Source organism: Dermacentor variabilis, chromosome 3 (assembly GCF_050947875.1).
Source record: "Dermacentor variabilis isolate Ectoservices chromosome 3, ASM5094787v1, whole genome shotgun sequence".
NCBI classification, from domain to species: Eukaryota; Metazoa; Arthropoda; class Arachnida; order Ixodida; family Ixodidae; genus Dermacentor; species Dermacentor variabilis.
Window position 1 is genome coordinate 192515508 of NC_134570.1, and position 18815 is coordinate 192534322.

The 18815-nt window shown below is 48.8% G+C and overlaps 1 protein-coding gene across 1 annotated transcript in view; it reads right to left on the reverse strand.

The window, feature by feature from the left end:
• The window catches only part of LOC142574964 (cholinesterase-like), a 44959-nt gene extending 34867 nt beyond the window's left edge, over positions 1-10092 (reverse strand). Inside the window, exon 1 of the mRNA XM_075683943.1 lies at positions 10065-10092. Within this exon, the coding sequence (XP_075540058.1) occupies positions 10065-10092 (28 nt within the window). The remainder of the gene's footprint in view (positions 1-10064) is intronic.
• Between the last annotated feature and the right edge of the window lie 8723 nt (positions 10093-18815).

Here is an 18815-nt window from a genome sequence, read left to right on the forward strand (position 1 = left end):
GTCTTCATGTTCTTCTTGTCGTTCTCGTTGCAGTCTGTGCCATTGTCTCTGTATAACGATGAAGGGCTTTTTGAATTTGGCTTTGCACGTCTTGTCTGCGGTCGGATGGTCCTCGCCGCATAACTGACATTTAGGTTGGCACCTGTGGTCTTTATGTAGGTTTGGTGTGCCGCATCCCGCACAAATCTTGTTGTCAGGGTTGGGACATACATCTCCTCTGTGTCCAAGTCTTGCATTGGTGACAGAAATCCACTTGTTTCCTGTACAGGGAGCAAGGAAGTAGCGCTGCCCTGTATCGGACATACGTGGGCACTTTGTGTCCTTCAAAGAGCACAATCACTGTGGTAGTATTACTGAGTCTCTTTGCTGCTATCGCCGCTGGGTTTTTACTCGTAACCACCGCTGCTGTGATGTCTCTTGGGCCCTCGTCGAGTGGGATTCCTCTGATGACTCCTTTGGCCGTCATGTCAGGCGCTGTCTCATAAGCATTGGTCTCGTAAAACGCGTCTTGAATCTTGAGACGTGCTACTTCCTGATATTTGTTTGCGCGCTCTTGATCCGATGTACTGACGATGACGATATTTTGATAATCGTTGGGGCAGACAATGTCCTCCTTCCTTTCGTCTCGAGGAATGCCTGCCGCATCTTGTACCGCAGCTGTGAGGTGAACTATACCGTGCTCGGATATATTGAGTCCTCCACGCGATCTGATCACAATCTTGTAATCCCCTCTTGGCAAATGTGGCATTCTGCTTGCCTTGCATATTTGCTCTAGCCTGCCTTTCCATGGGTTATTGTTGCGCTTGTCGAGCCGCGTCTGCGACAAGGTGCTCTCGCGATGTTGGGAGGTTCGCCGGTCTGATCTTCTGTGTCTGACCTCCTTCCATCCCTTGCTTGTATCCATTTCTTCCTGGGATATGCTGCGCCCCCCTACGGTGACTTCCATGATCGGTAATTGTTGAGGAAGCCGGCTCCGGCGCGTGGCGTCGCGGCTCTCCCACCACGAGGTCCGGCCAAAATATTGTCGTAGAGGCTTTAACAATGGGAATCCAACCAGGTTTTCAGTATCCACTTGTTCCTGGGAACGAGCTGAGTCCGTTGGCGTGCAATAGCGGGTGGCTTTTTGCCGATTTGCGCTACAAAAAATTCGTGGAATACGGAGCCGACGTGATGTGCATCCGCTCCCTCCGGCTTCTTCTTCTTCTTCTCCACAAGCGTTCAGAAGCGCAAGACATTCGGGAGCGGGATCAAGGTCGGTATAACGTAAACCTATTGATATACCATTTTATTCAAAATCCACTGCCACCCCTATGAGATTGGCCCAAATTTCTCAGGACGCGCCCATTTTGCCTGTCTTTCTGGCGACGTCGGGAGATCTCAAAAACCGACACACCAAACTTACGTTTCCGCACTAAATATGCTAAATTATACCGAGCGAACCCCACAATATCGTGGAATAACGGGCGACTGCCCCGCTTCCGTCTGAAATTAAAATGACTGCCTTCTTGTTTTTGTTGGCGGCGGCGGCTCGTCAGCTTGGACGTGAGAGAAGGAAGCCCGAGGACGCGTTTGACGTACCAGATGACCTGTTTGGGTGGCACTTTCTCCTGAAGAAAGAAGCTGTGCGGTGAGTGTGCGACGAAGTGAGCTGGCGAACTCGGGGGCGTGCGAGCAACAGCGTTGTCGGTGGAGCGAGCAGTGTTGGGTGCGTTGCGGTTCTTCGCCACGGCCTGTTCTTAGTGCTCGGGAGGAAGCGAGAAGACAATTGGCGTGACACACCATGCGGTTAGCAAGTCCGTGCGAGGCATGGCGGAGGCTATGGTCCACGTCGGAACCCGCAACAAGTGGGTGCACTTGCCGAGGACATCGGAGGAAAAGGTGGCTGCGAAAGATGTGTTCCTTCGTCGCGGCGCCATTCTGGGCGTTCCCGGATGCATGGGCGACAGCCTAATCGCCATCGTCCCATCGAAGGGCGAGCGGAAGGCGGCGTTCACGTGCCGCAAGGGGTAGTGTGCCTTCATCACCGCGTTCGTATGTATCGGTGTTCATTTTTGTCCAAGTTGCCCGTCATGGCAGCGCGTGGCTGATGCGCACGCTTTCGTCAGCTCTGTGACGCAGGCGCGAGGATTCTCGTGGACGCTCTGAGACTGGGGTAAGACCATGACGCCTACGCCTGGAGGACTACGTGGTTGCGTCGTCGGTTCCAGGAGGGACATATTGCCAGAGCTGACGAGCACTTCCGCGGTGAGCAGAGGGAGAAAAATGATATAGTCGAAATTCTGACAGCGTACATTAAAGCATCCTCTAAATGTAAGAGAATTTTGAAGCCCGAACCGCTTCTGTTAGCTTGTAAACAACGTAAGGGAGATAGCCCTTGAAGGGATAGTAAAACGTCTGATGAATATCTGCGCGAGACAGAAAATAACATACCTGTGCTGTGCTTCAAAATAATCTTTATTATGTACGCGCGATTAGAAGTACAGGGCATGTCTTGCCACGTCCTTTTAAATGCGTAAGCACTTCTATGCCTACCTTACGGCAATACCCGTCAGTCCTTCAAGTAAGACGAATTGCTAATGATTAATGTATAAAGAAAAAAAAAATGACTCGCCATCCTTACCTTGCGAAAAGGGAGGTTTAGCGAATGTGTAGAAAACCACCATTACAACTGCTGACGGCGGTATGCAATGCTATGTTGCTATAGAGTGATGGTAATTTAGAGTAGTGGTAATAATAGGAGTAATGGTAATTTCGCCGTGGAGACGCCACGCTTCTATATCGAATGTGGTCGGGCGTTGCCTTTACCAAAGCCTATGCATTCCGCATAGGGATGACCGACACCGCAACCTGTGACCACTGCGGCCATGAATCGATTCACCATATTTTGTACCTCTGCCCGCAGTACAGTCCACAGAGGGAATGCCTTCGTCACAAATTTGACCAGCTGCACAACCAACCACTATCGGAAAAAGGAACTTTACACCACCGAAAGGACCTACCGTCAGAGGAGAAGGCCGTGCAAGCAGACGCTTTTGGCGATCTACGGGCCTGTGTGAACGTCTTTAACTGGAACGCCTCTTTTGTGTGTGTGCCTCCGTGCGTGCGTTCTTTAACGCTTTCCTCTCTGTCCTCTATCTAACCCCTATCTACCATTCCCAGTGTAGGGTAGCAAATGGGAGACTGATATCTGGTTAACCTCCATGCCTTTCCTCTTCATCTCTCTCTCTCTCTTGACAGCAGGCCGCCACTGGTTGTATTGCCGTTTCTTTTGCAGCGAAGCTGTTTGTGGCTAGGGTTCTGTACTTTTTTCGCGTCCGTCAACAATTCTTTGCGAGCAGAAACTATCATCATCAGCAATGGCTCGTGCCACTGGTCGCGAAAACGTCGTCGTCTTTTATTATGACAGGTGGCTCGTTGACGTCCCTTGGCGTAACCGCGCGGACGCGCTCGTGACACTGCTCGAGCGTTCGAAGTAGCGATTGTGTTCTCAGCGTCTTCTGCACTGCAAGAAATATAGATTGCTCTCAAATTTACGACAGTGAATGCGTATAAAGCGTAATAAACAAACTTAGAAGAACGTCTGAATCGACAAGGAGGAATGTCAGGGAAATCCACGTACTTCTCATCATTCCCATGGTGGCTGAACAATTGCAGCGCCAGAGTTCCTTCCAGTCATTATTATTGTAGGAAACTATACGAGCTCCGCTACCGCTCATCGTGCCAGCGTTCCCCTACTGCTCCACCCTCTGCGAAGGCGCTGACGATACTAGCCCACTGACAGTCGGTGCGGTGATCTCGGTCTCAAATTCTTTGCCGCAGTATATCGGGAAACGCAAAGATAATGTATATAAATAATGTATAACACGAATGAGCAAGGGTGTATAAGAATAAATGTATGTGCGTACCTTTCGTCATGATGACCACCGGTCAAGACAATATTCTGTTCGTACCTTTGTCGAAAATTCTGTGTCACGTCTTTCTCGTGCGCTACAGAGTTTCGCTGGTCATCTGCCTTCACAGAGTGGAACGGGCCACGATATTTTCCTTTGCCGCTCCTCGTATTTGTGCCGCCCCTCGAGAGTCGCAACTATGCGCTGCTTACCCATAGCGACGCTGCAACAACAATGAAATAAGTTGCTAGGGAGGTCCTTTTATATGGCAACGGCTAGTAACCTCTCTCCGGACGTCGCAATCTGCCATCACCGCGGCAGCTTGCGCAACAGTAATATTTACCGGGAAACGGTAAAGCGGATTATTCTAATGTAGCTCACAATGCTTCACCTACTTGATTCAATATTGATAATGACGTCATCAGTGATCCGTCGGTAATATCAAATGCTTTCAACAAGTATTCTGAGTGCGCATTTCTTCCCGATAACAACTTTATTCCTTCTCTACCCAATATACTTTGTTCTGAACCAATACGTGACAATCACCTAAACAATGACGCATTATTACCACCGCAGGGACGTCCGCGTCAGCAGGCGTTTGGTGTGTTGTGACACCACGTGCCTGAGCACATGAGCCGTGTCTAGGGGAAATGCTCTTTAGACACATCGCTTTCATTTTGCAAGGCAACGGTACCGGAATGGTTAATAAGTTCACTGACCGCTCGAAACATATTGTCGTGTGGCACAGAGTAAAATAGTTCCTCAATGGCGATGGACATACTGCAGCTTGCTTCTCTGATGTCTTGTTACAGAGCGACTGTCACACATTCGGAGCTCCTGATCTTGAAGGAATTCTCCGGTGTCAACTTATTCAGTTGCTTCAGGAGGTAGCCGCTCAGGACCCCCTGCCAGTGCTGCAGGGAGCTCGTTCTCTGTGTCTCGCCTCGCATTGTGCCGTCTTTCGCGCTTCACCGTACTCAACTAGATTTTCATGATGTTAGCAGCTTCCAACATCCTTCTCGGGCGAAAGCACACCTCTGTAGTCAAGATCTCATCTAATCGGGCAGCGTTACGGTGAAAGCTACACTAAATGCGGACCACGGAACCGATTAGCTGATTTCACGTAGCCGCCATCCTACGTGTGCCCAGCGAAATGGATGGGATGCGGAATTGACGCTTGTGTGGCTATGGCTCGGAACATTGCAATACTTGTAATTACTTCGAAGCCCACTTCGACCATTTTTATGATCTAAAATAAAGTTTTTATACGGCCCTTTAGAAGTAAAAAACAAGCAAAACATGCTTCCGGCAAAAATGAAGGCTGCTGATTGGGCTGTTTGAAAAACGTCGCGGGTTCCTGCCCGCATTCGCATAAACTGCCACAACAGTTTGATGTCCGGACTTCGGAATGATCATGATTAGTAGAATTTACTGGCGCAAGGGGCCCTAAGGCGATGATGATCGCTCGTCAGTGGTACATGAGCTGTGAATTACGTGAGGCGCACGAAGCACGACTGCACAGTGGCCTGAGAACAGTTGCTGAAAAGTGCGTAAAATAGATATGTGTTAAAGCTATGACAATGAGAAGCGACGTCTGCTACGATATATATATATATATATATATATATATATATAAGGAAGTGGATACATACTAAAATACGTCGCTATAAGTAGGAGAACTGCCTTAACTGAACAGCCTTTGGTGAGATGGTGTGCTAGGAATCTCATGGACTTATAAAGTGCAACAAGTCAACAACGCATAAAAAGCTTAAAACTGATTTATTGCCAAAAGCCAGTTCTCACCCAAGAAACAACGCAGGGTGAAGGGAAATGTGTCATCCATACGCAAGAGGAAAGTGCTTTTCCTTTTCAGGTTCTGCTTCCCGACACTCCAACAAAACCTTTAGGATGGTTAGTATCTCGCCACATTTAACGCATATAGGAGTTCATCACCGGTCAAAAGGTAGGAGTGCGTACCATATGTGTGGCGTTGTTGAAGTCGCTAGAAAATGACGTCAGTTCCCCGTATTTGTGTTGTTGGTAGCCATGTATCTTAAACACGGCCTAAATAAATGAAGCCAATTTGACGTTTGACTATCGCAAATTCTTTGCTAATGAAGTTTCAGCTTATTGCGCAAGAACGGTTTTAAGTGTCTGGCGGAGATAGCTATGGAGCAGTTGCTTGCTTTCCTAGCTGTGCATGTTGCGTTTAATCACTCGGTGTCCAGGCACTCAGCATACTATTACATGTCTGATGTGTAGGTTGTACACAGGAGCGAATAAAGATAAATAACAACAGGATGTTTATGTGTTTACAGAGACGCTAAAGTTCTTACAACGCCTTTCAAGTCTGTAAATACGATTGATTTTCGTAGTTTCAATTTGTTGATGTGTTTAATCGCCGATAATACTGAAAGGCCTCTAGTGTGAGCGGGTGCAGGACATTGGATTCCGAATATGATGGTCCGACTGCTGCATAAGAAACAGCGGTGCCTGACTTTTATGCATCACTGTACAAGTCGGGACGTGAGTACTTCGACTGAAGCACTAAAAAGTGCATTCGGATGTGTGCTTCTGGTGCGTGCTCTGTCACTTCAGCAAACGATGAGTCATATTCGACAAGCTGCACTGGAAGCACTACAGAATTTTCAAAAAGTGAAACACCAGTTTCTTTACTCGCTTTCCTCACACGCTATGAGAAGGGTTCAGTCACTGCAGGTTGATTTTGGAAGAGTGGCACATGTCAGTTCATTGACAGTTCGATAACAAAGATGTTGGCATGTACCTTTAGAAAATACATGAAAATGACATAATACCTTTGCAGATAAAGTGACTAGTCATTCGGTTCTACGTAAAGACTATTATGCAGAACTTGTGCGGAGGCAGCTGTGGTCAGCCGCATACCTAAGTGGTTAACAGGATCAAGCATCTTTAGGGCTCTCGGTGTAGCAGACTTATACACTGTTGCGCCATAGTCGGAACGTGTATGTATGAGGCTCTTGTACAGGTTCATTAGGTACTTGCTATCACTTCTCCGTATTATATATGATAACATTTTAAGAAGGTTCATTGTTTTTAGACATTTCTGTTTGATGTTTCTTGTATGAAATGAAGGTTAGTTTCGAGTTTATTATGATGCCTGAAGGTTTGTGTTGTGTGTTTACAGATAACTGCTGTCCGTTAAGCTATACATTGAGATCTGGTACCAGGAAACCTTTCTTTGTGAAGAGAACGCAGCAACTTTTACTCGGTTTCAGCCTAAATACATTCCCATTGGCCCATTTGTTCAGACCGGAGGAGGAAGACGAAGTGATTCTCGTAGAGGCCACTATTCCTTCGCGCTGCAGTATTTTGCGCTTTTTCCCGTGTTTTAATGGGAGACGCCGCTCTCATTGCCGCGGCAATGGAATTGGAGTCGTGACTGTTTCGGCTGGTACCGGCCCGAGGAAGAGAAATTGCCCACCGAGTCAAGCTGACAGCGAGGACACTGTGGTGTACTCCTGCTCAAGCGATGACACCTCAGATTACGAAGGCTTCGAAAGAGTGGTACACCGGAAGGCCAAGAAAAGAAACATCAGCGGACGCTCTTCTTCCAGTAAGTCTACCGTCGTTCCACAGCGAAGGCCATCGGTGCACACAATTCTTTTTGTGCCTGACAAAGCTGCCGACAACCTCAACCGCCTTAATCGACAAGCGATTTCCGTTTCTCTGGAGGCTGTTGTCCTAGGAGAAATCAAAGATATCAGAATTAATACTCGAAAGAACGTCCTGACTACTGACGTCCACAACCGAAGCGCAATCAATGCTTTTATAGCAGTAAAGCTCCTGGGCAACATCAATGTCCACTACGTCATTCCGCAGGACAACGAAACCACGGCTGGTGTTGTTTATGACATTGACACATTCATTAACGACAGCGACCTGGCAATTTTAATCAAACCTGCGACAGATGGTGTTGCCTTACTACAAGCTCGGCGCCTTGGCAAGTCGACCTGTGTAAGGCTCGTGTTCAAAGGAGACTGCCTACCATCACATGTAAAGGTCGGCCACTTTTGGCATGCTGTACGACCTTTCGTACCCAAACCACTTCAGTGCAGAAGGTGTCGAAAAATTGGACATGTGAGTGCTGTCTGCCGAAATACAACGATATGCCCACGATGTTCCGAACAACACGACACTGACACTTGCCGTGCAACAGAGCTCAAGTGCCCAAATTGTGAAGGATCGCACGCTGCATCCTCAAAAGACTGTTCGCGCATAAAGAAAGAGCAGAAAATCTTGAGAAAAATGGCCAGAGACGGATCGTCACACAGAGATGCTTCTGAAGCGATAAGGCGACATCGCTCCCGGAAACGAAAGTCCATGAAATCCTCTTCCGGTTCAATGGAAATGTCTCGTCCGGCAACGCCGCCTCCTGTTCCATCTGTCTCCAGTAAGAGCACGAATGTCAACGAAAGAAGTGGCCATGCTTCATGAAGTGAGGCGTGGCCGGCACTACCGAGGACATGCCACGCGCCAGAGCCACAGCAAATGACTCGCCGCTTAAAGTCAAATGTCACTACAGTTGACCAAATGCAAGACAAGGACTCGCAAGTGATTGCCATGCTCAAATCGCTCATGAATGTCATGCGTCTACTACTGACGAACATGGACACTCCGGCAGCTCGTAGCGCACTACAAGTATTGGACGCGCTTACTTCAGTACTTGAAAGCATCGCATAGCACCATGGCCCGCCCCTCGCTGCCCTTCCACAAGGAAGTCAAGAAAGCATCTTTACTGCAGTGGAATGCCCGTGGTCTCAAATCGAGAATCTCAGATTTTAGACACTTTGTCTGCGAAAACCGTTTTCCCATCCTCGTTATTTGGGAACCGAACGTGCAGAATGTTATACGCATTTCTGGCTATGAGGCATTCATGTCCCCTACCTGCGGTGATGTCAGCAAGGTAATTGTATATATTAGATGCGATCTGACTTACGTGTTGCACCCAGTCCCGCCTAACGACGACAACCAGTACGTTTGTTTAATCGTGAAAACGAATAAGCTTACGTTCACACTCGTCGCTGTGTACATTGCTCCTTCAAGTGGCTTCGACTCTAAACGACTGCACGACGTGCTATCAGCGACATGATGATTCTCACAGGAGATTTTAATGCTCACCATCCGCTTTGGGGGAGCTTGAAGATGGATATACCAGGGGAAGGCGACTAGCATCCTTTGCCACACAGCACGACCTTTACTGCCTCAACGATGGTAGTCCGACATATTTACGCGGGCCAACGTACAGCAGCTGCCTAGACTTGACCCTGGTTTCTCGGCGTCTTGAAGGAAACGTGCAATGGTTTACAGACATCGAATCACATGGAAGCGACCATATTCCGACGTACCTGAAGATCAAGGGACTATCGAAATGCTCCTCCATGAATCTCCTGCGAATTGACCGGTCGGCCTTTCGGTCGCACATGGCGGGAGTATGTCAGCAAGGGGACCATTCAAGTCTGGAACACGAAATTCAAAAAGCCATGCAAGAGGCTACGCGTAGTTTCCAGCCTTTCCCGAAATATCAAGAAATTTAAGCAGAACTGCAGCGACTACGAGCAATTCGTCGGCGGGCTGAACGAAGATACAGGAGAACTAAATCCATCCGTGATCTCCGAGAGGCAAGGCGGATGCAAAAGAAGATTCAACGTCGCATCGATGCACTACAATCTCAAAGATGGAAACGTTTCTGTGAATCGTTGGATTCACGTCAGCGATTATCTCAGATATGGAGAACCGTGCGTGGGCTTCGCGTATCACCACAACAGCGTGTTCCTTTCAAATCCCTCGCTCTGCACCAAGATCGCAGCGAAATTCACATTGCTGAAGAATTTTGCTGAAGACTTTCCAGCTTGCAGTTCCAACGCGCAATTACACCATGTGCCACTCCTGTGCCAAGGGATTCCCGCATGGATGTAATGTTTTCGCTGGAGGAGCTTGAAGCGGCACTGGCGACTTGCAGACGCTCTTATTCACCTGGCCCGGACGGGGTTACCTATGCGGCGCTCGCCAATCTTGGGCAGAAAGCACGACTCATGCTGCTAAACGATTACAACGAGTCTTGGCGCAACGGTTTGGTTCCACGTGAATGGAAATGCAGCCGCTTGGTTCCACTTCTCAAACCCGGTAACTCACCGTTAAACTTGTCATCGTACCGCCCCATCGCTCTGGCCAGCTGCATAGGGAAAATAATGGAAATAATGATTTTGACGCGCCTGGAATCGTACCTGGAAAATTACAACCTGTACCCAGGTGCTATGTCTGGCTTCGGCGCGGGCGCTCATCCATAGATAATGTCATCGATTTGGTTACGTTTGTTCAGCATCAAAAACGTCGGAAACGACTCATTGCTGCATTATTCCTCGACATAAAAGGCGCCTATGATAATGTAGCACATTATGCCATTATAGATGATCTGATTGAAGCCGGAATCGGTGGCCGCACTTTTCAGTGGCTGTGCAGTTATTTGACAGACAGGCATTTCTTCGTGATGACCGAGGATGGCGGCACGACTCAACGCCACACGTGCCGTGGAGTACCGCTAGGCGGATTGTTGAGCCCGACGCTAATCAACCTAGTGCTCGTTGGCCTAGTCCGATGCTTGCCCAACACAGTTCAGGTATCAATATATGCCGACGATATCTGCATTTGGGCGTCTGCTGTAACACGACTGCAGGTACGAGCACGGCTACAAAAGGCAGCTACTACAAAAGGCATCACTGCACTTGCGAAAACAGAACTTAGAGCTCTCTTCAGAGAAATGCTTCCTTGCTACATTCACTCGGAAGGAAATGAAGCGTTGCACTGTAAAGGTTAATGGGCAAGCAGTAGCAAATGCACGGAAACACCGCTTTTTAGGTGTAATTATTGACCGCGACCTATCATGGAGCCCGCATGTTTCGTACCTGAAGAGATTATCAGAAATAATACATCTCAAATTTCTCGGCGGAAAGTCATGGGGCACTTCGGTGCGGTCAATGCTGCAGCTTTATAACGCCTTGTTCCTCGGTTTCGCAAGATACAGCCTCCCTGTGCTTGGGAACACCTGCAAAACGAACCTGCATGTGCTCCAGGGACTACAAGCTCAAGCTCTAAGTACGTGTCTCGGTCTTCCGAGGTGTGCGTCTACAGCGGGAACGATTGTCATAGCTCGAGATCATCCAATATCTACGTACTTGGCAACCGACGCTCTCAGGGTGCATATTCGGCACGTTGCCCGACTACCTTCTCACCATCTTGCCGCTCTACCCGCAGAAAGGCCACACACAACTTTCAGTCGTATAATTGATGCCAATCTTACCTCATTGCCATCGAACTACATGCCTGCAGCAAGACCATCCTCACCTTTATGGTGCCTGCACAGGCCTGACATACGCCTCACCATCCCAGCAATCATGAAGAAAGCCAACATGCCGTCGTTTGCCCTTAAGAAGGCCACATTAGAACTTTTACATGAGGTGCACAGTGGCCGCGTACACGTTTACATCGATGGTTCAGTCACATCTGCAAGCGCTGCTGCAGCTGTGGTGATACCAAGAATATCCATCAAAATACAGCTAAAGACGTCACATGTATCATCAACGACAGCTGCTGAACTGGTAGCCCTACGTGCGGTTCTTCATTTCATTAAGGGGGAACTAAGCCACGCATGGTCAGTCTTCTGTGACTCCAAGGCAGCCCTACAGAGTTTACTCTCAGCACTGCGCCATGGATCACATGAGCAGCTCGTCGCAGAGATCAGAGAAGTCCGCCATCGACTAGTTGACGAAGGACACGATATAATATATCAGTGGTTGCCTAGTCACTGTGGCATACATGGCAATGATCGAGCAGACGCAGCTGCCCGATCTGCCCATGATGGCGTCAACTGCGTTGCCATTCCTCTTTCGGGAGCCGACGCAGCGAAAGAACTTTCCGCACTTGCGCGTGACCTGACATTAGCCCAATGGAATTCATCCGACTTCACAAGTGCATGCCTCCATACCCTGGACCTTAATTTACAGCTCCATATTGCGCCCGAGCTTCCACGACGTGACTGCACCCTTCTTGTCCGTCTATGGCTTGGAGTAGCATTTTCAAGTGCCTACTCTTTCCTTATTGGAATGGCCAACAGCGCACTGTGTGACTTCTGCGGGTGCAACGAAATGATCGAGCATCATCTTTGTCAGTGCTCTCGTTTTAACCCACAAAGAGCAGTCCTCTCAGCCACCTTAGACAAACTGGACAAGCACCCAATGATAGAAAACAAGATCCTTGGAACCTGGCCTACGCGAACATCAGCGCGATCCGCTATGAAGGTGCTGCTGCGATACTTGAAAGACACGGGACTTTCTGACAAATTGTGACTGTACACTGTGTGACGTAGGACTGTACCGTGACACTGCGTAAGACTAGGAACGCCTTTGCGGGCTGCGTGACAGTGCCCACAGAAATAGTTTGTGTGTATAGGTTTTTTTCCCTTTTTATCCTTCTTTCTTTCTCACCTATTGCATCCCCTTGCCCCTCCCCCAGTACAGGGTAGCCAACCGGAGATAATCTCTGGTTAACCTCCCTGTCTTTCCTTTGCCGTTCTCTCTCTCGCTCTTGTTCAGACCAAGCTGCTCCTGTCTCTCGGAGCTGATGAGGTTACAAGACTTAGAACCCAGCTGAACGTCATCTAAGTATACACAGTAAAACATTGTTGGTGGTAAAGCTGCTGACAGAGAAGTCATTGTAACCACAAAGACAATGCAGCTCATTACACCTTCCTGTGTTACTCCAGTCTTCTGAATAAACGTCCGGGATAGAGTACTGCCAATTTTTACACAACATATTCGATTTGACAGGTAGCTCTGTTTTACATTTAACATCTTTCTTCGGATACCTATGGAAAACAGGGGGAGGCGGGAGATGGAAATTCAAGATCGATGAGCAAAATTAGAACAAGATGAAAGCGGGAGCCAGCGTTTCCACAAGTGGACTTCTCTTTTTCAAGGCGACATATGCTTTCCCCGCCATAGTATATATAGGTGGGGTTCTTCTTAAGGGGAGAGGGAGTATGGCGGGTGCGTGCGACGACGAGCGAAGGTATGGTAGCGGTGAGGGCGTAGAATCGACAATAAAGGAGTGCTGTGCACAAGGCCGGTGACACGGCCGTCTGTCAGACACATGTCAATGGCCGTTTGTCAGCCGGCGCGTGAACGGCGTGCACAGCACCCCTCTATTATCTGTTTAGCTGGTGGTAGCGGGCTATTGTGTATCTGAAAAAGATAATAGAAGGAGCGACAGAAACTGGTGGTCGTGAAAGACATTACAAAAGAAAATACTGAAATGAAATAAAGAAATCGTTTGAAAGCCCTTTGGCAGTCAGCTTGGAGCGAAGGAGCTACCGACCTGTGCTCTAACGTCAACAGAGTCTTACGAGACATGTACTCAAGATGTCCTCGCGCTCTGTCCTAAAGCTGACAAAGACATGAACGCCAGCGACAACATTGTTCACATCTTGGAGGGCAAAGTACATGACGCATTCAACCTGCTCTTCTGCAAGAACTATGACTCGGTGGACGCGATCATCAAAGAGTGCCTCAATACGCAGCAGTTCAACAGGTTACTAAATACAGTTTTGACATCTTCCTTCGAAGAAGAGCCACAGGTGTACCTCTTCTGTATGGAAGAGAAAAGTCGCCGCGGTTAATTCGTCGCAAGCTCGAAGCCATGCCTCCCGCCGTTCCTCGTGATCATTGCCCAGACAACACATCTACTGTATCGCTTATGTAGAGCGTTGTCAGACAAGAGATAGCAAATTTAGGCCTCCGCCTCTCTGCCCCATTCGTGATTCCGCTGTCAGTCAGGACCGGCCCCGCCTAACCCCTGCTTCCCCGTTTTCAACGCTTCCAACTCGCCATCGTAACCCGGCCGACTGATGAACACCGGACGATAGGTCAATTTGTTTCAATTGCACGCGTGTTGGACATATCGCTCGTCATTGCCGCAATCATTGGTCATCACCCCCTAAGTGGAGCTTCCCGTCCAGCCACCCAGATCAAGGTGCTCCCCATTTCTCTGTGCGACCTTCTTCTACGAATACCGACCGCGTACCTGCGACCTTCCGAACCAGCCGGTCACCATCGCCCCTAAGTGATCGGTCTGGTTCGCCGCAGGCCCGCCGCTCTTCTCCGGCGTTCGGGCCACAGGAAAACCAGTCGGTGCTGCCAGAGGCGACGCTGTATCAACGACCCGGCCTGAAAATCCTCTGTTCGCATTGCCTACCCTTGGAAGTATATTAGACGTTGAGGTAGATGGAGTCCCAGTGAAGTCCCTCGTCAACACCGGTGCGCAGATATCTGTAATGAGTGCCGCACTTCGCAAAATACTCAAGGGGTCCTTACGCCTGCCATACCGTGCGCAGTACGCGTTGCTGCTCCCCAGTTTTAAGTCATTTTGATGCTTCAGCACCCCCTGAAATTCGCACAGACGTTAATAGGTACGGCATTGGCGCTTTTCTTGCCCAGATTCAGCGTGGTCAAGAGTGCGTTATCACTTGCGTAAGCCATCCGGTGTCCACGGCTGAGCGCAACTACTTTATCGGGGAGCGAGAGTACCTAGCACTAATTTGGGCGATATCGAAGTTTCAGCCATACCTATTTTGTCGCCACTTCCGCATAATTACGCACCACCTCGCGCTCTGCTGGCTGTCCTCGTTGAATTACCGTGGAGGGGGTCTTGGGCATTGGACATTGCGCTTGCAAGAATACAAATTCTCTGTAGTGCACAAATCTGGCCGTTTACATTAGGACGCCGACCGCTTGTCCCGCCACCCTGTTGACCCATCGGAAGTCACATACCTCGAATCTGATGTGTTATGTCCATTTCAGGCTTCCTCAACATTGGCGATGAACAGTGCCGTGATCACTTTCTGCGAACCATCATAGATCGGTTAAGATCGCGAACTCCTGATCCTTCTCTGCGTCTCTTCTGTATGTCCGATGGAGCCTCGTACAAACGCAACTGGCGCCCAGATGGTGCCTACTGCTGGAGATGCAGCCTACTGCTGGAAATACCGGGGCACCTTCAACACACCGTGCTTCAGCAACTCCACGACCTTTGACCGAGTCCGGCGTCGTTTCTTCTGGCCCGACCTCTACCGCTCTGTGCTCCGGTGTGTGACTGCTTGCGACCTGTGCCAACCCCGGAAGCCCACCACCATGGCTCCAGCTTGGCTTTTACAACCCATCGATATTCGTACTGCGCTTTTCTTTCGCGTGGGACTCGAACTAGTCAGCCCTTTCCTTTCCTCCACTAAGGGCCACTAATGGGTTGCGGTTGCAACCGACTGCGCCACGCGCTTCGCTATTACGGGAGCTGTGCCTCTAAGTTGTGCCACTGACGTCACGGATTTCCTCGTACACAACCTCATCCTGCACCATGGTGCACCAAGTCAGCTCCTCACGGATCAGGGGCGTCACTTCTTCTAAAAGGTCATTGATGATATCCTCCACCTATGCTCTGCTAGCATAATATAGCCACTGCTTACCATCCACAGACTAACGGTGTCATAGAGCGACTACCGAGCGAGAACGTTTACCGACATGCTAGCTAAGTACGTTTTTCCAGGCCACCAGAACTGGGACGTCGCTCTGCCATATATCGCCTTCGCGTACAATTCGTCCCGCCATGACATTGCACGTTACTCACCGTTTTATGTAGTGTTTGTCCGTGATCCCGTTTTGCCCCTGGACAGTGTACTTCCACAAGTCACACAGTCGCACACCGCTTATGCCCGCGATGCTCTTGCTATGGCAATACAGGTCCATCAAATCGCCCGCGCTAGCCGTTGCGATACGCACTATAGGGACGTGCATTACCTATCTGCTTCCCTCGTGCTCCTGTGGTCACTATCTCGTCGTGGGAACATATCGGAAAAGTTCTGGCGTGATATTCATGTCCCTACCGATTCCTGTGACAATTATTGGATGTGACCTACAAGATTGTTCCTGAAGAGCCAGGCCTGTCATCCGTACAGCCAAGAACCGATGTTGTCCATGTCTCCCACTTGAAGCTCTACGTGCGTGCCTTGGCCGGGCCATAATCGCTTGCAACGGGTCGGCGCTCCAACCCCGGCGGCGTAATTTCGCCATGCAGAAAAGGACTTGCAGACAAGAGACGATGACGAAGTGTTGTTGCTCGGGCGCTTCGGCCGCCATATTCTAGTGTTAGCTGATGCCTTCAGCATTCGCCTTGCATGAACAACATTCGTGCCTCTCACTGCCTCGCAACAATATAATGCGTTCACTTGCTGAAATGAGGCCAAGCCAGATTCACTGGAGATCAGAATGAATAGCAGTCAGGCGCCGCAGCATTTAGAGTCGAACTCACAGTAAAAAAAAAAAAAAAAAAGCTGCAGTTTCGCCGGAAAGGCGAAGCTGTATTAGTGACAGCGCAGTATAAGACAATCACGTGAAGGAATATTCTTTCCGAATAACTCCATGCAAACGTGACACCCGCGTAAGGGCCGCAGCCCCAACTTGACCGCCCATATTAAAGAAATCCGACCGAGAAGCAAAACCAATCGCTCAACTGATTCCGATCCCACAGCGCGATCGGAATCAGCGTTACAACTGTTAAGAAAGGTAATATATATATATATATATATATATATATATATATATATATATATATATATATATATATATATATATATATATATATATATATGGTGGGGGGGTTCGGGAAGCTGGCCGGGCCTGAGTCCCCCACCATGGAAAAATTGACTTTCCGCGTATTCATCCATCGATCCACCAACCATGCATCTAATGACGTCCCCTACTCAGCAACAAATACAGATCTCGAAGGCCAAGCATTTGCTGAATGCATGCGGCAGAAGCGATTGCGGGAACCGGAAGCATGTCCTGGGCGTGAGGTTTCGGCCTACCTATTTTTCACCGCCACCTCGGCCCTCGTATCGAGGAGGAAGGGACAGCGCATACTCTCGTACAGTGCAAAACATATAATGAAATTTGTGTATTCAAAGCTGCAAGGACTCGACGTCCTTGCGTTCGGATTCCGAGAGGATTCGGGTCCGACTGAGAATTCAAGCAACTATAGTGGAGAACGTAAACATCTACATGAATGTGGTGTTTTTGCATGCTTTTCCTGGGATACTTTGGGACCCTGGCTTCTGTGCAGTAATAGCTTTAGGTGCTCCTGGAATATGTTCCGTCGCATCCTATAGCTACGTGAAGCACAGCAGCGGTGGTCTGAGTCCAATCAATTTTAATTATGTCTAAATTAATAAATTGAGGGGTTGAACCACTGAAACTACCCAGCGGGTTATGGGGGACGCTTCCGTGGAAATCTAGGAAATAATTTCCTCGAGCTGGGGTTCTTTTGATCGCTCCACTAAATCCAACTACGAGAGGATTTACGCACATAATTCATATCGAACTGCAGCCACCTCGGCAGGGAATCGAGCCCGAGACCTGGTGCTGAGCAGCAGAAAGCGATGGCCACTGAGCCATAGAAGCGCGTAACCATTTACGTTGCTTGTTATAATATTGTGTTACACTGATGTGACCGTGGAGTGTAACATTGCGGAACACCGTCATATTTTAAGCTGACTTAAGTGGCTCATACATACCCCCGATGGCCTTGAACGAAAACTCGTCGCCCAGTCCAATGGTACAAAAACTATCATTATCAGCAAAAGCCCATATCCCTGTATGCAAACAAAAATGTGATGGCTCATCCACTTCGTAATGTAGAGGCCGCAGGCACTCAGCGAAGTTAGGTGCACAGCGGATACATTCATTGGAATCACATATGCAACGTACTGGAACACGGCGTCTAGTCCAGTGGCACACGAGAAACCAAATCACCTTCTGAGTGGCTCATACCCACGCAAGCAATAGCTCGTACAGCCGCAAGGCTGAGGCTACAAGGACTCACCAAAGCGAAGCGAACAGTGCATGCATTCGCTGAAATCACCCATACAGCACACAGGAAAGTATTCGTTTCAAGCCCCTGCTGAGAGGGTGCAACATAAAGTAGAAGAGAAATGTCATTGGCGCGTGTCTGACCCCGCTATACGAGCGCGCTAAGCCGCTGCTAAGCGTGGAAACTGAGCCCAAGAAGCCCGACTGCCAAAGCAGCAACGCGACGTTGCGAGACGCTGCAACACCAAGTGTGCAGCAGGCTTTCGCAATAACGTGTTACAGGGGTGTAACATATTGCCGAACTTCTTTATTAGGTGGCTGTTAGCGTTCAGTTCACAAGATGTGCTTTATAGCGAGGAAGTTTTATGGTTCGTCGAGATCCCGCACACAGGCAGCAACATTAGCATGAGTACACGGTGTCTTCTGTATCTTACAACGGTTCTTCGGTAGCACCGCCAAAGTGAGTGTTTTATCGAGGGGCGCCGACAGCCGATTATTAAGTCGTTTTACTTTCCCGCATAATCGCACGCCAATAATAACCGCATTCCAATTGCATAAGGTTCTACATCTGTGCTAAAGTGTTTCAACCTAGCCCACTGGATCGCAGTGAAGCCGCATGGTTGTGCGGGTAAACCTAAGCTGACACAGAATGAAAGAAACTGCACAGGAGACAAAGCGCTGACTTTTAACAGACGGACTTTATCAAGCATACGCTTATATATGTGCCAAGCCAACCGCGCGCTAGTGATGCAGGGAAAGGGGTGTAACAAAAGAAAAAAAAAGATATTTGAGGTAAGTGCACTGCGGTGGTCCCAAAACGAACAAAAAACAAACAAACAAACAAAAACCGCAAATACATAAAATAGGAACAAGAAACCAGCGCGCTTTTTGTTGTCAAGCGAAATAAAAAGTGTGTAATTCACAGTTCATGTCATCGCGCATATACAAACCTATTCTTAATAAAATCCGTTAGTTG